Source organism: Strix uralensis, chromosome 21 (genome assembly GCF_047716275.1).
Source record: "Strix uralensis isolate ZFMK-TIS-50842 chromosome 21, bStrUra1, whole genome shotgun sequence".
Taxonomy (NCBI): Eukaryota; Metazoa; Chordata; class Aves; order Strigiformes; family Strigidae; genus Strix; species Strix uralensis.
In genome coordinates this window covers 1,994,917-2,014,861 of record NC_133992.1, presented here as the reverse complement: position 1 = coordinate 2,014,861, position 19,945 = coordinate 1,994,917, and the positions used below count along the sequence as shown (strand labels likewise).

The following is a 19,945-nucleotide window of genomic DNA, read 5'->3' as shown; positions in this document are numbered from 1 at the left end:
CCCATCCCCAGCTCCATTAGGGGGAAGACCCCACTGCTGACCCTCTTCCATAGTGTTTTTTAGAGCTATGAAAGACAGCAGCAGCGATGCTGAGCGTCAGATGCATTTTATTGCTCCGCAGGCAGCACTGCTCCCTGTGCTCAGAAGTGCTCCCTTCTTTTCCCTGCCCAACCAGCAGCAAGAAATCACACGCCAGGACTGGTTCGCTGCTCGGCAGCAGCGCTGCTCCCCCGAAACACAGCTACCCCTTCTCAATCAGAGCCAGGAGGTGGCTGAGCGTGGGCAGGACATGCTCGGGGGGCACCTCCGGCTCCTCGCCCTGCCCGGCCACCCAGAGCAGAAAGCTGTGCATGCCCACAGCTCGGGCTGCCCGGTAATCCCGGGTGTAGTCATCCCCCACATGAGCCGCGTGCTCTGGGGGGACCCCGCCAAGGCGCAGGGCTTTCTCAAAGATCCTCCCGTCCGGCTTAGCGAAGCCCACGTCCTCGGAGGTGAGGATGAATTCAAAGTGGTGCCGCAGGTTGCACTGGGAGAGGATATTTTCCAGCCGGTTATCGAAGTTGGAGACAACCCCCATGCGGAAGCCACGCTGGCAGCACCGGCTCAGGGTCTCGCGGGCTCCCGGCAGCACCTCCCAGTTACGGGCACTGCAGAAGTCATGGTAGAGGGTTTCTGCCATCAGTGTTAGGACTCCGTCGTCGTGCACGCCCGAGAGCCTGAAGGTCTGCTTCACAACATCGACCCACCACTGCCGGGAGCTGAGCCCCTGCTCCCGGCCGTAGTTGGGGAAGTGCCGGCTCTGGGCTCCATACGCCTCCCGGAACGACCGACCAAGAGCCTCCGGCTGCACCCGGACCCCGTGAGCCCAGGCCTCAGCCGCGTAGCGCTCGCCCACCGGCTGCCGCAGCCGCAGCAGCGTGTCCTTCACGTCCCACGTTAGTAAGCGGAGCCTAAGCATGGGCTCAGCAAAGCTCAGGACTAAGGGAAACCTAGAACAAACAGGGAGGTGAGGGCCGGGTGCTCTGCTGGAGGGAGGCGGGACCGGGCGTGGCTCACACTGGTGGGATCAGCGGGGTGTGGGCACCGGCCCTGTGCCCACGTCACACCCACGGGTGCCAGTGTCCCTCGTGGGGGGCTCTGCAGGGCGATACGGCGGGGGAGGGTAGGCCCCGCTCCCGCTCCCGGGGTGCAAAGTCTCCCAGGCCGGGGCAGCTGCACCGTCCCCCCGCCGTGGGGCGGGTGCACCTGGGGCCGTACCCACGGTGTGGCGGGGCTGGGGGTGCGGGCGATTGGGGCCCAGGCGGGCCACCGCGGGGCTGGCGGGGCGGGGAGGAGCCGGGCGGGCCGGGCCGGGGCCACGCGCGGTCCCGGGGCCCACGGGCGAGCCTGCACCCACCTGCGCCGCGCCACGGCTGCCCCGGAAGTCCCGCCCCCAGCCCCCGGAAGTCCCGCCCCCCCGCTCAGGCCCGTCCCGCCGCCGCCGCTTCCTCCCTCAGCCAGCGCAGCAGCTGCGGCGCGAAGTACGTGATGATGGCGTCGGCCCCTGCGGAGAGACGAGACGCTGGAGCCGGCCCGGGGAGGGGGGACAAGGGGACAGGGTCGGGGAGGGGAGGGGGAGCAGGCCCCAGCGCCGCCCGCCTCACCTGCGCGCCTGAAGGCCGTCACCGCCTCCCTGACGGCAGCCTCCAAGGTGAAGGCCCCGGCCTGGGCCCCGTGCCACAGCATGGCGAACTCCCCCGAGACGTGGTACACGGCCAGCGGGTGGGTGGGGTGCTGAGGGCAGCGAGGGAGGTCAGCCGGCGGGGGACACCCCTCCCCGTGTCCAGTGTTCCCGCACACCCCAGTGCTCCCAGAGGAGCTCCAGCACCCACCTCCACACAAACCCAAGTCACAGCCCCTCTGGTTTGGATATCCAAACCAGCCATCCTGAACACGCGCCTCTCCCCCTGCCCTTCCTCCTCCAGGGCCGCCCCGTGCCCTTGCTGGCATGCAGAAGGAGCTTACTCGAGCCTTGACATCCCTCACAAGGTCCAGGTAGGGCATCCCCGGCTTCACCATCAGCATGTCCGCTCCCTCACGCACATCCCGGTCCTGTGAGGGGAACATGCACGTGACCCTGGCAGCTCGGGGTCGAAAAACATTTTCCAGCAAGTCCACGGTTGGTTTTCCCCAGAAGTTTGGACTTGGTGGTTGTTTTTTGCAGAGGGATCACAGAAGGATCACTAATGGCCCCAGGAGCCAGGGTCGGGCTGTGATGGGCGAGAGCCGACACTCCCCTCACCAGACACCCAGCGCCTGGGGAAAGCCAGCGGCTGCGTGTCCCTGGCCCTGACACCCCAAGCCACAGCAGGGTATGGGGTCACCAACTCCACAGCTCCCAGCGCAGTCCTCGGGCCCACGCTAGTGACCAGCTCTCTGGCAGGCCAATGGGCCTCACGTTTCCCTTGCTTGTGGACAGGGAAGACCCTTGACCATTTTGGCTGGCGTGCCCCCTGCCCCCAGCTGATTCCAACACCCCTGATCTCGCTCTCCCCAAACCTTGATTCACTGCTGGGTGTCAGCCAGGCACCACGTGAGGGGTTTCCAGTCCCCACAGCCATAAACCCACCACCCTTGGCGCTGCCCGGGGCAGGCTCACTCACCACTGCACGCATGGCCAGGCCCCTGGCGCCCGGGGGCAGCTGGTAGCATCGCCTGTCTCCGAAGGCGGGTTTGGATAGCGCGGCGTCCCTGGTGACAGGCAAGGTAGAGGGCGGGGGATGAGGACCAGCATGGCTCCCTGTGCCTCTCACCTCACACAGCTTCAGAAGCGTGAGGACAGACTAGGACAAGTGGCTGAGCCAGCGGGGCCTGGAAAAGGGGGGCTCTCCAGACCCAATTCAGCCCCCCAGGATCACTCTGGGAAGTCTGACGGGCCCAGGCTGTCCCTGGGAGCCGTGCTTCAACACCCGCTGCCCTCCCCATGCCCAGAATCTGGGGTAAAATCAGGTCAGACGCTTTCCTTTTTTCCAGGCAGATCCCTCAGGGACACCCCGTTGGGGTCAGGCCATTCTTGGGACAAGCCAGCTGAGCTGAGGTTTGTCCCTGAACCCACCCTTTGGGGCAACACTGGCTCCTGCGACTCCTGTCCTCACTGCTCCTGGCAGCTGCAGGCAGCTCCCTTTCTGCCTGCCTTGCCACCAGCACGGGCAGGTGAAGGGGTGGGACAGATCACCCGAGGTGATCTTCCCACCAGCCAGCCTCTCCTGGGCAAGGGACATTTGTCTCCCTTTTGCAGCAGGAAGCAGGAGGAGAGCACTCCAAAGCGACCAGCGTGGCCCCAGCTGCGGCCCAGGCTCTGGCTGAGGCCAATTCCTAAATAACTACACGGGGACACACGTCCCGGACGGAGCAGCCCTGGCTGGGGACGCTCCAGGCTGAGGGACAGACCCACCTGAAGGGACCGTAGAAGCACGAAGCGAACTTGGCACTGTAGCTCATCACCGAGACCTGCAGAGGAGGGCGGAGCCGTGAACGCCAGGAGCTCGCTGCTGCATCCCAGCACCGGGGCAGGAGTGATGCTCTCCCGTGACTGTTTTATACTCTGCCCCACATCCTCCTTCCCCTGCCAGAGGCCTGGCACCTTGTTGTCCCCATGTCCCATCAAGGACATTTCCTTCCTGTGTGCACTGGGACAGGGAAATGCCCGTGGCACATCATGGCCAAGGTGGGGGTTTGCTTCTCCCACCGCTTGCCCGGTCCTGCTGGGGTGCAGCCTCCCCGCGGACGTCACCCCTGCCTCTGGCACAGCCAAAGCTCACCTTGTTGCCCAAGTCATTGGAGATCAGCGCTGCCTTTATGGCCGCGATGCGCCCATCCATCATATCTGAGGGGGCAACGATGTGGCAACCTGCAGGGAAAGAGCAGAGATGCTGAGAAGTGCCCGAGGCTGTGAGTGCCTGCAGGAGGAGGTGACCCCAGGGCCAGAGGGGCCCCGGGTGCCCGCAGCTCTGCGGGGGCAGCGCACGGAGGGCAGGGGGAGCCTCCCCCAGCCTGGAGCAAAAGCACTCCCAGTTGGAGCCAGGCCCAGTTTGCTTTTGGGCCTGTTAAAAGTGAGAGGGGGCAAATCTGTGTGGGAATTAAGAACTGGTGGTTAGCGAAATGTGAACTGAGCTTGAGGTTTGAAGAATGATTGGGGGAAACTGAGGCAGCATTACGTAACACCGTGTTGTGTGAAAAACAGCAGTAAAAAACACCCCCTGCAGAGTGTGGTGAGCATGTAAGCAATAAACAGGCAAAACCTGAAGGTCAGTAGGATGTAAAAGTAAGAACAAACCTATGTAATCAGGTGATAGTAAGTTGGGAGATTGCACAGTGTGGCGGCATTTGCTCTTGGCAATGTCCCCCCTTCAACAAACTGGTGTCAGTTTGTCTTTCTTCTGTGCATCGCCCCGATCCTGGCTGGACCGAGACCGACAAGTCCGTGAGAGTTAAACTTGGGTACCACTGGGAGGAGACTCCCCACCTGCTTTGGCGTAGGCCAGCGCCACTTCTGCCAGCCGCTGGCAGCTGATCTCGTTCTGGATGGTGCCATCGTCACGCAGGATACCTGGGAGACAAAGCCGGGGTTACGCGAGGGGCCGGACAGCCGGTTGCCTCCATCCCTGGGGTGGGGAGCGTGGCTCTCGGGACAAGCTACAGAGATCCTAACAGCGGGGAACATGTTAAGGGCGCTGGGTAAGGAGCAGGAGACCAATGACGCAGCCCTCCAGGGACTGGACACAACACGTAGGTGCTCCAGGGAAGGGAAGACAGAGATGGGGACACAGACAGGTGCTCAGACAGATTCAGATGGCTGGAGTGGGTACCTTAACCACCCGTGCCTCCCACCCTGCTGTCAAAACCCAGGAGAGGTCTCCCCGACTCAGCTGCACCAGTACTGGGAAGCCAAGTCTTGGGGCAGGAGCTGGCCAGACCCCACCAGTCCATGGAGCTCCTCAGCAGAAAATGGAAAATCCCCGAGGACTCCCAGCGCCAGGAAAATGCCCGAAGAGCAGCCCTGGACCCCAGGCTGTGCACTCACCGCAGTGCCCGTGGGAGGTGTAAGGGCACAAGCAGACATCACAGGCAATCAGCAGCTCCGGGAAGGTGGAGCGGATCTTCTTGATTGCCTGGATGGCAGGCGTGTCCTCCGCATCAGCTGCGGAGCCTCTCTCATCCTGCGAGAGGAGAAATGCCTCAGCACACAGGGCCGAGGGCTTCCCACCGGCTCCTGTGTGGCAGCAGTTCTGCCCTGGAAACGTTTCCTGAACCGTGAGACCCTGTAACGCCGGGCGGTGTGATCACCCCCGACGGAAAAGAGCAATGGAGTAGTGCCTCTGAGTAGTGAGTGCAGGTCCCAGGGCCACCTGCAAGAGCTTTGGGAGCTTTCTGAGTGTCACTACAGTCTCCCATCCCCATCCTGCTCTGCTGAGCAGGGTGCAAGCATGCCCAGAGACCCTGACCTGCTCCTGTTTGATCAAGAGACCCCCCGGCCCCACGCTGCTCTCCCACACCCCTGTGGCTACCCCAAGCCCCCTGCCACCACCACGCACACTGACCTTGTGGCCCTTGCTGGGCACCCCGAAGATGAGCACACACTTCAGACCGTCTCCAACAAGGGGACGCAGCATCCCCTCCAGCTTGTTGACTCCATACCTGAGAAGAGCAAAGTGAAGGGGGCTGCCAGGCACCCAGACCTGCTCCGTGGGGTGAGCTGGTCTGCGACTTGGATGCTGGTCTGTGAGCGATCCAGCATCCACAGGGATCCACACCAAGCAGCAGCTGGAGCTACAGGGGAGGTGTTGCCTCAATGCTGGGAGGAACAATCTGAGACCTTATCTGGGGCTACAGGAGCGTTATCTGCCGGGCACTGACACTCTCTGCTCTGAAAGGACGAGCATGCCCTGCCCTTGGATCCCTTATCTTGGCATCCCTGTTGTAGATCCAGCCCCCCTCCCCACAGGACCCCCCCGCCCTGGCGCCTCTCTGACCACAACCCCGCTAATGCAGCAGCAGATGAAGACGGGACCTGCCAGTCCAGCAAGATCTGATGCAGGACCAGAGCCTGTATCCCTGCACAGGTTTTTCTAGCTGCTGCTGGAAACCCCATTCGCTTCCAACTTTCCCACGTGCCCAGCCCACACAATGTGTGACTGCTCTGGGACATTGCAAGACCCTGGTACTATTGCTGCCAGTACTGGTACCTTCCCAGTATCCCCAGTATAATTCCTTCCACTCCCTTGGCAGACAAATGCTCCTGCCCCGCCTGACACTGGGGGATCCCCACGGCACAGACAGCAGAGGGTTGGAAGCATCACCCCTGGCCCATGCTCATCTCAGGCCACACATCAACCCTGCTCGGGCACGGCAGCGACCGGCATGCAGCTCAGCAGGGCTGGATTCTTACCTGCCTTGTCCAGGGAGGCTGGGGATAGGCTCCACCGCATCAGGGCTGTCACTGCAGGACGTGGATGGGACAGAGACGTGAGGACTCGGCATGAGAAAGAAGCCCCTACCCCAGGCTTCTCCACGGGGAGTCTTTTGGGAAGTCTGAACCTATCTAAGAGCTCAGGGAGCACCTAAGCCAGTCAACCTGAGCTTGGCCCATCCCTAACCCAGAGAGCCAGGGCTCACTCACGTGACAAAAATGGGGTAGATGAGGTTGGAGGCATCGAGGGTGGTTGCCGTACACTGCCAGGAACGTAACACCGGGTGGAAGTAGCCACTGTGAAGAAGGGAGTCTGCCTGCATCTTGGGCCTTCTCTGGGAGGCTGTGGAAGGAGACTCTGAAACACCAAAGGAAACCAGCAGGCTGATGAGTGGGGGTGTCCTGGTCAGCCGCTGCTATTGGCACACGCGAGGTGGGCGCTGAAATCCCGGCAGCCGCTGCAGGACCGTCCCTGTCCCGCCCCAGGCCCATGCGGGGAGCATGAGCTGCAGCCCAGGCGGCTTCATCCCAACTTCCCAGGGCACTGCCCTGTGCCCGGCGGGTGTTGCAGGACCCCGTGTCAGCCGTCACAGGGCAGCACTTTCCATAAACAGGGATGATGCTGACTCCTCCCCACAAAACCTCCCATTTCTGTGTGTGAAATTACCAATTTACAGCCCCCAGCCTCCTCCTCCAGAACCACGTTCACACAGTTCAACGCTACCACCCTCCTCAGGCTCCCTCTGTTTTAGCTTGCACAGCTGTAACAGCAGTTTTCTAATGACAGGATGGTCATTGCGTAATTCCTTTTACTTTTCCTTAATGCTGTCTGTGTGATACAGCTGTTGTACATAGAGTGTCAAAAGCTGCTCTGCGTAGCACAAAGTATTTATGGCCACAGTTTTAACGATGCAGTTACAGAAGAGTAGGGGCACAGGAGGGGAGAGAGGTGCAGGATCATCCTGAAGTCACCAGAACTTTAAACCCCCAGTCACACAACTCCAGTGGCTGGATAAAGAAAACTTGGGAGTTGGGCAAAACTGATTTCAGGGGTAACAAAGAGCAATTACCAAACATACATAAATCAAGTGTTAGCTATGTTATTGTTGAAACTTTTTCTGTAGCAATATTTTCTTCTTCTGTAACAGTCAGATCTAGTAATAATTCTGTGATTAGACCGTTAAGATTTAAATTTCCACTAGTGCTAAATTCTAACCAACATGCGGTTGGTGAGAGCGTGGCGGAAGGGCTGCCCCGGGACGAGCCATTTGGCTGCAGCACAGAAGACAGCAGCTGTTACAGCGCCGGGAAACGGAACCTGAATGCTGGACTGTCTGTACAGAGCAGCCTCAAGGACTTCTGGCTGCGTGCACAGGACGCACCCCACAAACACCCAGAGGAGCCAGGGGTGCCCCGGGAGACAAACAGCAAAGTCTCTACTGGAGACCACAAATTTTGTTTTGAGAGCTGAAACCCGAGGGAGGCGGGCAGGAGGAGAGCTGGAGACGGGCTTCTCTGAAAAAGCAAGTGGATTCCTCTGCTAGTACCCCTGGGCAGGGCAGGGCTTTCCCTGGGAGACAGAGCGGACACGAGGATGGGACCTGTCTTGGGGGAGCAGCCCTGTGGTCCCCAGTCTCATCGCAGGAGGGATAAACCCCAGGCAATAAACCTCGCCGACGCCCCACCTGCACCCGGCTCTGCAGAGAACAGACACAGCTCAGAGCATCCCCGGACACAGTCCAGGGGAGAAAGTTTAACATCAGCACCCACGACACCAGTCAGCAACACAGCTGTGCACGAAATGGCTCCATTCTTCTGGAAAACCTTTAATCTGAGGGTTCACCTATTTTACACACTCAAGATCCTTCAGATATTCTAATGCTAAGCAAATTCTCAGTCTGTATCAGGCTGCCCCAGTGCATAGGGCATTTGTAATACAGGGGCATCACGTTCAGTCCAGGGCTTGAACTGAGTCTCTCATACCCCTAGCAATCACCTCTGCTTGGGGATGGGGGAAAGGGCACCTCTCACTTACTTACAGGCTTACACCTATAAAAATGATGCATAAAAAAATCAGACAGTGCTCGTGGGGGATGCAGACCAGCTGACAGGCATGCTGGCAGTGTCATGGCATCACTTGGCAAGTAATTTTTAGCCCTGGAAAGCTGCCGCTCCAGTCCTTACTCGAAGGGAAGGGGACAGCCCTTGGGTGAACTGGAGTTGGCAGCTGCAGCAGGCAGGGCTCCAGGCAGGGCTCCAGGCAGGGCTCCAGGCAGGGCTCCAGGCAGGCAGCAACCAAGAACAAAGGGCTTGGTGAAAAAAACCCACCTCGAGAATCCAAAAAATGCTTTAAACAGTTAATCCCACCGCGGGGGAAGGGGAGGGGGGACATGGGGTGGGAGCAGAGGCACCTGACTCTGCATGGGACAGATAGAAACCTCAGCTCCAGAAACTGCCCTCCCCGGGCAAGGAGGAGACGGGCACCCGGCGGAATTGCAGAGCGGAGATAACGGCCCGGACGGGTGGGCCCGGCGGAGCACCCGTCTGCTGCGAGGCCCGCGGGGCCGGGGCCCTCCGTCCCAGCCCCACGCGGGGGAGAAGCTGCCGCCAGCCGAGGGCTGCGGGGTCCCCTTGCCCACGTGGGGCACCCGGTCGGACGAGGGCACCGGGGTCTCACAGCCGCAGAGCCACCGCACGCCCCGCAGTGCCCGACCGCCCGGGAAGGACGGGAGGGATGCAGAGCAAGGACTGAGAGTGCCGCGGTGAGGGGACGGTGCACCACAAACTCTGCCTGAGAACGGGGCGGTTTCTCCCCAGATGCCTTTAGGGCTCCCAGGAGAGCACAAGCGCCTCTTTCTCTGACATGAAAGGCCCAAATCTGTGTCTTTCTAAAGCATTTTGCTTCATGCACACCAGAGCATCAGTAAAGAGGAGTTTAAGAACAACCCTGCAGCTCCTGAGCAAACAGCTCTGCTACAGAGTGGCTTCACCTTTGCTCCTCCATGCCGGGACTGCTCGAGGACCAGCCCAAAACCACAGCACCCAACCCTGCGCCTTCGTCCAGCCCGGGCCCGCCGCAGTGACGCAGGTGCCTCGCCATGTTCGAGGAAAGGCCACAAAATGAGAGACCCATGCACACACCACACAAATGAAACAAACTGGGTGGACAGGCTGGAGCCAGACCCAACACATGCCAACAGTGAGCTGCAAAGGTCACAGAATCATCCCGGTTGGAAAAGACCTTGAAGCTCCTCAAGTCCCACCATGAACCTCACCCTGACCGTTCCCAACTCCACCAGATCCCTCAGCGCTGGCTCAACCCGACTCTTCAACCCCTCCAGGGATGGGGACTCCCCCCCTGCCCTGGGCAGCCCATTCCAATGCCCAACAACCCCTTCTGCAAAGAAATCCTTCCTAAGAGCCAGTCTGACCCTGCCCTGGCGCAGCTTGAGGCCATTCCCTCTTGTCCTGGTGCTTGTTCCTTGGCTCAAGAGACTCATCCCCCCTCTCTGCACCCTCCTTTCAGGGAGTTGTAGAGGGCCATGAGGTCTCCCCTCAGCCTCCTCTTCTCCAGACTAAACCCCCCAGTTCCCTCAGCCGCTCCCCATCAGACCTGTGCTCCAGACCCTGCACCAGCTCCGTTGCCCTTCTCTGGACACGCTCGAGTCATTCAATGGCCTTTTTGGAGTGAGGGGCCCAAAACTGAACCCACTCATCGAGGGGCGGCCTCACTAGTGCTGAGTACAGGGGTGAGATCCCTTCCCTGTCCCTGCTGGCCACGCTAGTGCTGATACAAGCCAGGATGCCATTGGCCTTCTTGGCCACCTGGGCACACTGCTGGCTCATGTTCAGCCGGCTGGCAATCAACACCCCCAGGTACCTCGTGTCCCCCCAGGACAATTCCGGCATTTTAGGATATAAAAACAGACACGGCCTCATCGAACGGTGCACAACTATTTACCTGAAGCCCAAGCGGGAGCAGGGACGGCCCAGAGCGAACCAGGAACACGGAGCTCCCCAGGGTGTTTTTTAATTAAGAGCCGCTAACAAAGGTCAAGACGTTATAAAAGATTTCATCTTCCTCATGGGATCTGGAAATGGGGATGCTCGGGGCGGGGGGGGGGGGCTGTAATTACACCGCTGGACGAGCGGGCGCTCACGACCGCCGCCAGCCCGCAGCATCGAGCGCTGGTCGGTGACTTCCCGACCGTAACTGCGGGCTACCGGGCAAAAAAACGGGCTGCCCGTTCCTGCCCGCACCCTGCCTGCACCCCAGCGGTGCCTCCTTGCCCGGTCGGGCCCTGCCCTGGGGCTCGTCCCGGCCTTCCAGCAGCCCTACAACAGGCCGGGGTCGGGGACCGGGGGGGCCGGAGCCGGGGCTACGCCCCGGCTCCGGCCCCCCGCGGTCGCCGACCCCGGCCCCGCACTCACCGATCGCCGCGTCCCGCTCCGACCGTGCGACTCCGCTGCTAGCCCTCGCGATTTGCATAGCCCCGCCCTCTAATTAGCATATACCCGCCCGCGGGATGATGGCGGGAAGTCTCGCGCGGCGGAGCGCGGGAAAGGGCTGGTGGAGGCGGCGCGGCGCGGGGGGGGGTGAAAGTGGGGGGAAGCAGAGTTTTGGGGGGGTGTAGGGGCATGGAGTGATCTGGGGGAGGGATTTGGGTGCTATAAGGTAGCCATGGAGCCATGTTTTGGGGTACAAATGCAGGTTTTGGGGTGTTGCGGGGCAGCGGGGGACACCTGGAGCCAGGCTTTGTTGATGAAATGTTAAAGGTTAAAATAAAAGCATTTCACAGGACAAGGCCTTGCGAGGGAATAATAGGCTCAAGATAGCGGAGCCTTGCAGAAACAAAAAGATAAAAAATGTAAAACCTTGAGGAATAAGAAAACCTCCCCTGGTCATGTGCTCAGAGATACCATAAAGAACGTGCAAGTTGTGTCCTATAGATGAACTGAGCTCATTGTAATGTGAAAACCACACCTCCTGGTGAGAAGCAGCCCCCTACTCAGGTAAGACCCTCACCCTTTGAGTTTGCACAGAATAATTCAAACACACGGTAACTTTAAATCGAGACAACGCACATTGTTAACCAGTGAGGGACAAAGTGATAAGAAACTCCCCCGTGGTCATTACAGTAAACGTGTATCCGTGTGGTTTGAAGTGCATAAATACGTCACCTGCCTGTGTCTGCTGTGCCAGGTTTGTGGAATTACCACCTAGCACCCATCTCTGTGCGGCTATGGGTTAAAAAAATATCTCAACTCTGCGTTTTTCAGCTCATTGCACACTGGGTAAAAGAACCCAGATTTTGGCACAACACTGCAGGGACATAGAGCAGGGCTGGGGGTGCTGGGAGGGACTGGAGCAGGACGTTAGGGTGCTGTGGGGCCATACAGCTGGGTGTTGGAGTGCTGCAGGGTGACCTGGAGTCAGGTTTTGGGGTGCTGGGGAAGCTGGAGCAAGGCCTTAGGGTGGCGTGAGGGGTCTGGAGCAGGGCTCTAGGGTGCTGGGGGGGGTCCAGAGCATGGCTTTGGGGTGCTGGGGGTCTCAGAGCATGGCTTTGGGGTGCTGCGGGGCTCAGAGCATGGCTTTGGGGTGCTGGGGGGGCTCAGAGCATGGCTTTGGGGTGCTGCAGGGGCCTGCCAGGCCAAGGGAGGCTGGAGCCACGCTGCAGACCTGGCAGCACACATGCAGGACACACTATTTTCTCCATCTCATCGGAGCATGGGAGATGCACGGATCAGGTTTACTAGTCTTTAGAAAGATCAAACAATAAAGCATTTTTCCCAGAAAAGGGGCTTATTCTAACATACTTTCTCATGGTCTTCTATAGCTCCTACACAACAACCGCATGTCCAACGTTAACGGGATGGGCTTCAACAGGGCCAAGTGCCAGGTCCTGCACTTGGGCCACAACAACCCCCTGCATGGCTACAGGCTCGGGGAGGTGTGGCTGGAGCTGTCTGGAAGAAAAGGATCTGGGGGTTCTAATTGACCAGCAGCTGAACATGAGCCGGCAGTGTGCCCAGGTGGCCAAGAAAGCCAATGGCATCCTGGCTTGTGTTAGAAATAGTGTGACCAGCAGAAGCAGGGAGGTGACAGTCCCCCTGTGCTCTGCACTGGTGAGGCCACACCTGGAGTGTTGTGTTCAGTTTTGGGCACCTCAACACGAGAGAGATCTCGAGGTGCTGGAGCGAGGGCAGAGGAGGGCAACGAGGCTGGGGAAGGGCCTGGAGAATAAATCCTGTGAGGAGCGATTGAAGGAGCTGGGACTGTTCAGTGTGAGGAGGAGAAGGCTGAGGGGAGACCTCATCACTCTCTACAGCTCCCTGAAAGGACGTTGTGGAGAGGTTGGTGCTGGTCTCTTCTCACAGGGGATTAGTGACAGAACAAGAGGGAACGGCTTTAAACTGCAACAGGGGAGGGTCAGGCTGGACATGAGGAAAAACCTTTTTCCCAGAAAGAGTGGTCAGACAGTGGAATAGGCTGCCCAGGGAGGGGGTGGAGTCCCCATCCCTGGGTGTGCTTAAGGGTCGTTTGGATGAGCTGTTGGGGGATGTGGGGTAGGGGAGAACTTTGTAGAGTCAGGCTGATGGTTGGACTCGATGATCCCGAGGGTCTTTTCCAGCCTGAATGATTCTGTGATTCTGTCCTCGTCCTACTGCAGTGCAACACCCCGACCCAGTCTCTCCCCTCTCCCCCCAGCCCAGTGCCCCTCACCAGGAGCGAGGGTGAGCTGAAGGCTCCTTCCACCAGGGATACAACCACCAGCACCCGACCTCCCCTCTCCGATAACCGGCACTCCGCTGGTGCTCCAGGTCTCTGTGCTTCCCTCACTCCTCTCACACAAAGGCTGGGTTGCAGCAGCCTTCATCCTCCCCTTGCTGTCAGCTGCTCCGTGAGCAATTTCAGAGTGAGTTTGTTTCTGCCATCGCTGCACGCTCAGACGCATACCCATGCAGTCACAACCTGCTGATTTTATTAATTATTAATGACAGAAATAAAGAGACTCCATTTCTTTAAAAAATCTGGCTTTTAATTAGATATTGTTCCCTTCCAGAATATGCACCCCAGATATGTGCTAGAAGAGGAAAAAAGAAAAAAAAAAAAAAAGATGAAAAAGAGCTAGAAGGAAGGCCTTTTTTGTTATTGGAGATCTTGGGAAGACATCGTCAACTCAGTTTTTTCATTTGTTGCTCACTGCCTGTCAGTAGAAACCAGACAGCTGAGAATCTTTTGCTGATTGAGTCCCTTCCAGGAGCTGGGCTTCTGTGTGTGAAAAGCCATCATGCCATAAAAGCATAAAGACAGGGTAGCTCTTGTGGGTAGCTCTGCATCAGTTTTTTGGTGAAAAGGACATACTATTCCTCACAAGTGCTATTTTAAAACTGCACATCAGCAAGACTCATGGGTTTTACTTAAACATAGCTAAAACTTTCCTCGTTTCCGTCACCAGATGTCAGTTAAGTTCAAATACTAGGTTTACTAGTCTTCAAAAAGATCAAACAATAAAGCATTTTCCCCCAAAAGGAGCTTATTCTAATAGTTACTTTCTCAGAGAAGAGAAAGGAAAGGCATCAAAACTACAATTCAAGTATAAAAGGACAAACCTATATGACTACTAGGAGTACAGCTTGTTTCAACCCATCCTTCTTGAAGGAGCCATTTTAAAAAACTCAGGCTGGCCCTCCCAGGTAGGAGCCCGTCACACTGCGAGGAGGTCACATCTCTGAACAACTGTCGAAGGCTAACGAGGGACTTCTGATGTAATGAGTCCATTCCAATTGGGAAAAGAAAAAACCAAACTGAACAAGATCCACCACTCTATTCTACCACGTGTAAACTTGCTGCAGTCGCCAACCTGTCTGCAGGAACTGCAGCTCTGCAGAGGGAAAGGTGAGACCTGCAGATCCACTGGTGCCCACTGCTGAGCTGCAACAAACGGACCACTTGGTACAGCCGCCTTTTTTCATTCCTATCACATTTTAGTCGTTCATTTTGCTTCAGATTCTTAACAAAATTCCTCTTGATCTCCCAGGGTTTAAAGACACAAACCAAGCACTTCCGGTATTTACATCATGAGCGCTGCAAAGTTTTTTGATTTAGGCTGATCTGGGCGAGAGTCAGCCGAGTGGAACACTGATCCCTGTACAGTTGTATTGTATTGCTGCATAATAATGTATATAATAATGTAAGGTTGAAAGACACAGTATCACTGTCACAGTTACAGCAGGAAGAGAAGGCACAGCCAGAATGCAAGAAAATGAAGAAAAAAACTAAGTCACTTGAATAAAAAGCTTAAATATTCAGCTTCTAAGCCTCCTGATATCACGTAGATTCTAAACCCCAAAGGGTTAATGACCTATTGATTCACCCCGACTTGATTTCACAAGATTATTCAACAGTCTCTCAAGTTCTCCTGGCCAGCTTCTGTTTCTTTTTCCCTCTATTTCAGAGCCAACCCCACACAGAAAGCTCGGTCCCGTCGCTGTCTGTTCAGAACCCGGGGAGGGTGCCAAGCCCCCGTGTGCGGGGAGGAGTGGTCCTTCCATGAGAAAAGCTTTAGCAGAAGTCCTTTATGTACAAGTTAAAGCCAAAAAGGGACAGGCCGCAGAGGAGCAGGACAAAGCTCTACTGGAAACAAGAGGGCACACAGCAAGGTTGATTTACAGCGTTTATATCCCTCTGAGCAAAACCCAGCCCCTGCACATGTCTCATCAGCAAGCTCAGTTGTCCACTTCTTCCTCATCATTTTGCTCTTCTTCCTCCATCCTTTCATCATCATCATCATTTTCTTCCTCTCGACTCTTATCCTGCTCCTCTGAGTCTGCCTTCTTGTCTTTATCTTTCCTTGCTTCTTTCTTTCCTTTCTGTTCCCGCCTGTAAACTATAAAAAAAAAAAGAGAGAGAACACTGAAAACTTGCAAGCCAATGTTTCCACGGCATGGACAGTACAGTAGCTGAAGTCCAACGCCCACTTGCTCTCCAGGCTTACAAGGGGAGCAGTGAACTCATAGCAGCAACTCACCCTATTATTTGAGCTGTGCTGACCAGCTCCATAGGAAATCAGGTTAAGTTTCAGCAGAAAAATGCTGAAAAGGACGCAGGAGTTCACATTTACAGGCAGCACCTAAGACTTTCCTTAGATAAACATAATAGGGGAGTGATAGCAGATGAGACTTTCTCAATCCTCATCAGTTGTGCAATAATGTTATCCCAATCCTGTTAAGGTGCACATTATTTATTCCCCAGGCAAACTGCAGTGTAGGATGCTGGGCAAAGAGAAGAGAAACAAGACAGGCAAGTAAGTGTTGCTTGTCCAGTGTTCAAGAAAAACAGGACTTGGTGCTACTTAGACTCCATCGACACGAACTGAGGACGATACCTTCCAGTGATTCTTTCAAAGGAGCTACAAATCGCTGAAACTCCATTTCCTCCATGGCAGAGAGAACATCGCCAGCATTCAGCGTTTTCCTCTTCCCCTTCATGGCAAAGTTATTTGCACTAGTCAAAAACAAAAAGGAAAATAGAGTTGATTGGTAACTGTCATCCATTTTAGTCTTGTTTATTAGTCACAAGCAACTTAAAAAAAATAAGCCGTCTCCGAAACATTTGGGGTTTTTTTAATCACTTACTAATAGTAGTTTAGATACCTTGTTTACATTGGCTGTTTGTGCTTTCATCTAGTTGCACTGCTTTCCCACAGCATTAGTTTTCTGCTTGCATGGACCTTTTCTACAACCGGGGGGAAGGAGAAAGTCTGAACGTTGGCCACGTCAGTACTTAACACCAGAGAGTGTGCTGCCTGCACAGCATATTCTGGGCCACCCCAAAGACAAGACTGTGTCCTCTGTGACCCGCTCCAAGGCTGACTAGCTTGGCTCACACTCGCCCATACGCAGCGATGCGGTGAGCAGCCTGGGAAGTGAGCAAAGTGCTCTTGCCTTTGCTGGGAAAAGCCATACTCCAAGGCTAACGGCAGTTTGGGACACCTCTGTGTGCAGAGCCAAGCTGCCTTCCCCACGGGTTGTTAAGGGCAGTCCAAACCCAACTAAAGATTGCTTTATTTATATAAACTGACAATACCGAAACAAATACTCCAGGACAGCCAGCAGAGAGGTGAATTATAAGTCAACTGCGCTGGTTTTCAGATGCAACAAACTCTTACCATGATGTTGCATAAAGCACAAACACACTTGCCGCACGGGATATCGCGCTCCGAGCTTCTTTGGAAATGTTTACTCCATCAGGAAGCTGAAAAATAAATTCAACATTTATCAGCACCTGCTATAAATGACTTAAACTTGCAAAATTCACATGTCAGTTCTGTTAAGGCATTGAGAGCTCAGCACAATTGGAAACTAACTGTTGATCTCGGATGCTATTACAGAAACGTTGATGCCAGCTGAAAACCAACCAGAATTTGACCGAGCTCTCTCAAACGCAATAAGCTACACAGAAGTAAAGTAACTTCTGGGTCAGTGGTGGGTCCAGCCACTATCTCTGGGGCAATTCATCTGATGACTACCAAGCTCCTGACACAGACCAATCACCCTGCCATGTCCAGATCCATTCAGCAATGTCTCGTGGCTCAAGACCAAGCGTCTCATTAAATTAATGACTGGAAATTATTCTAGATTTTTGTACAGACAAGGAATCACTTCTGCTCTTTGTTCGTGGACCTGGTTCGGTTAGTCCCACTGCTAGAGCTCCCCTGCCTTTGAACTTTACTTGGACCATTACTGCGGGGTTTTGCAGCCTGGACCGTCGCTGCTGGCGTCTGAGGGCCACAGCAAGAGCCCAGGAGGCCTCGGGGACACAGCACGGGCAGCCCGCCGGGGGAGGCTCCTCCCGGGCTCGGGCACGTTCTGAGCAGCGAAACCGCGGAACAACGAAGCCTCAGCGGGGGCTATCCGGGGAGAGGGAGGGCTGGCCGGGGAGAGCGGGGCCGGCCGGGGAGAGCGGGGCCGGCCGGGGAGAGCTGGCCCGCCCGCAGCCGCCCCCCCGCTCGCAGGGGCCGCGGGCCCGGTACCCACCGCCTCCTTGATGATGCGAGTGATGACGGCGTTGGGCAGGTTCAGATCCTCCGGTCTCTCCGCCATCCTGGGCTTCCTGCAAGGCAAACGGGACGTCACCAGGCGCGGCCAGCGATGGGGGACCGGGGGAGCCCGGGGGAGCCCGGCCCGGCCGTACCTCGCCCGTACCGGCCCCGCCGCAGCCCGCGCAGCTCCGGCCCGTCCCGGCGTGCACCGCGGCCCTTCCCGCCCGCCACCGCGGCCGCGTTGCCTGGAGACGGGAGGGCGGCGGGGGGGTCGTGAGGGTGGGAGAGAGGGACGGGGAGTGGGGGCCTGGGGGGGGGGGGGGGGGAATGGGAGCCCGGGGGGGGTGGAGGGGGGGGAATGGGAGCCCGGGGAGGCTGTGTGGGGGGGAATGGGAGGCCGGGGGAGGGTGTGTGGGGGAATGGGAGGCCGGGGGGGGGGGTGGGGGGGGGAGTGGGAGCCTGGGGGGAGTGTGTGTGTGGGAATGGGAGCCTGGGGGGAGGGGGGGGGGGAATGGGAGCCTGGGGGGGGTGGGGGGTGGGGAATGGGAGTCTGGGGGGATGTGGGGGGAATGGGAGCCCGGGGGGGTTGTGGGGGGGGGAGTGGGAGCCCGGGGGGGGGGTGTATGGGGGGAATGGGAACTGCGGGGGGGGGGGAATGGGAGGCTGGGGGGTGTGAGGTGAGGAAATGGGAGCTTGGGGGCTCTGGGGGGGCGGGTGTACGGGTGCAGGCAGCGGTATAAAGGGGAGACTGGGGAGTTAGCGGGAGCCTGAGGGGCTGTAGGGGCTGAGAGCAGGAGCCAGGGCAGAGGGTGAGAGCCTGGGGGGGCCAAGCTGGTGGGAGCCCTGAGGGCAGAGGGCTGGTGGCCCTGGGGCAGGGGCTTTGTCCCCTCCTAATGTTCTCTGGCCTCTCCCCGCAGCATTGTGTGAGGGCACGCAGCGTGTGTGCCCCTTCAGCCAAGTCACTGCTGCCCCACAGCACTGCACCTGACCCAAACGTCCATTAATTTCGTGAGACTTTATCCCTATTGATAACCTGACAAGGTAATTAAATAAGCTCAGAGTGCAAGAAGGGAGGAGATTAATTTGGCACTCTGTTGGGGTGATACTTGAAATTGAGAATAGTGTTTGTCAATGCAGCTTTTTTCTATAGAAAGTATTTTCCAGTAGCAAGGGCAGTATTATTGTAATGGGGATAGTTTACTGACGTTTGTGAGACACGCTTATAGGTAGAGGTAATTGTATCAGACATGATAGATGCCAAGGATATAGACAGCATTTTGAGTACACAAAGGTCAGACCTGAAGAAAGGCTTGTGTGCATGAGAGCTTGATGACTTCTCCAGTTACAGTGATTGGATTAATAAAAACCGACATTGCGTGTACAAATCATGTCTCTCGAGTCTCATTTTTAGCTCCTATTAATGTATTCTGTTGGTAACTCTGTGTCGCCTCAGGGCTCTCGGAGGTGCGATGCTGCAGCGCGTGTTGCTGAAGGCAGTGCCTGGCTGTAACCGGAACAGACGGTGCTAACGTCGGCTGGGTGCTGTCAGAGCCCTCTGAAGCCGCAGCAGCTTGTTTTGTTTTCTGTTTTGCCAGAGGGCGAGGTTGTTTTGTACATGACTTGAGAACAAAGCGAGGCAGTGTTGGGTTACTGTCTGGTGAAGGGGGGAGGATGGAGCAGAAACAGGGATGATGTATGGCCCAAAGCTCCCCTGCTCCCCAGCAAAGACTGGGCCCCTACTATCAAGTTGTGTGTATCTTCCTGATAGAGCAGGCTCTCTTCTTTCTGGGATGCTTTGGTCACTGGTGTGTGCATATATTTGTTTTCAATTACTGTATCTGGAGGGTCGAGGTACATCTATTAAAGTATTTGTGTTTTCACGAGGTACAGAAGAAAAACACTGTGTTTTCATGAGGTACAGAAGGACAATATTGTCTCATGCTTTTTCCTTTTCCACTCAGACTGGTTTAGTCAAGCAGCTGCTGTATTTATTTATTTATACATGTGCTACAAACAGCAATTTTTTTGTATCAGTGTGAAATGTGACTCGTCGTAGTAAGCTTGACTACTCCAAGTCACATTTAACAAGTTTCATGTTTTACACATGACGGCTAAATGAGACTAGAAAGCTGTTTTAACATAAAAGCTCTGGAGCTGCAGGTTATCAGCCTACAATGACTTAGGATGTACCCATACCTGAGGACAACCTGATTCCTCTGTGATTTTGTTCTGTTAACTTTATTTCACACTATATACATCCCCAGTGTTTTGGGTTTTCTTTCCGCCAAGTTAATTTGCACAGATTTTCTGTTTTGCAGAGTGTTTGAATAGATGATACCATCTTCCTGCTCTCCCTGCTGCAGTGGTTGCAAAGATGATGACTGCAGATACGAGCCAGTGGGATGGAACTGCTTGTGGTATGGTTACTTGTCAACATCCACAGGGCTGGGAT

At 56.3% G+C, this 19,945-nt stretch overlaps 3 protein-coding genes across 3 annotated transcripts; all 3 read right to left on the bottom strand.

Moving 5' to 3' along the window:
• Window positions 1-90: 90 nt before the first annotated feature.
• HDHD3 (haloacid dehalogenase like hydrolase domain containing 3) lies at window positions 91-958 on the bottom strand. Its single transcript, XM_074891192.1, has one exon. It carries the CDS (start codon window positions 956-958, stop codon window positions 242-244), a length of 717 nt encoding a protein of 238 aa, XP_074747293.1. The 3' UTR covers window positions 91-241.
• A 451-nt stretch (window positions 959-1,409) lies between these two features.
• Window positions 1,410-10,938, bottom strand: ALAD (aminolevulinate dehydratase). The gene is made up of 12 exons (XM_074891190.1): window positions 10,880-10,938; window positions 6,659-6,806; window positions 6,428-6,478; window positions 5,580-5,676; window positions 5,063-5,198; window positions 4,505-4,588; window positions 3,801-3,889; window positions 3,434-3,489; window positions 2,643-2,730; window positions 2,005-2,091; window positions 1,644-1,773; window positions 1,410-1,543 (listed from the first exon to the last, which is right to left on the bottom strand). The coding sequence occupies exons 1-12, from the start codon at window positions 10,935-10,937 to the stop codon at window positions 1,461-1,463; spliced, it is 1,107 nt and encodes a 368-aa protein (XP_074747291.1). The 5' UTR covers window position 10,938; the 3' UTR covers window positions 1,410-1,460.
• A 4,175-nt stretch (window positions 10,939-15,113) lies between these two features.
• Window positions 15,114-17,760, bottom strand: POLE3 (DNA polymerase epsilon 3, accessory subunit). Its single transcript, XM_074891419.1, has 5 exons — window positions 17,646-17,760; window positions 17,489-17,564; window positions 16,621-16,706; window positions 15,838-15,956; window positions 15,114-15,339 (listed from the first exon to the last, which is right to left on the bottom strand). Exons 2-5 carry the CDS (start codon window positions 17,552-17,554, stop codon window positions 15,179-15,181), a joined length of 432 nt encoding a protein of 143 aa, XP_074747520.1. The 5' UTR covers window positions 17,555-17,564; window positions 17,646-17,760; the 3' UTR covers window positions 15,114-15,178.
• Between the last annotated feature and the right edge of the window lie 2,185 nt (window positions 17,761-19,945).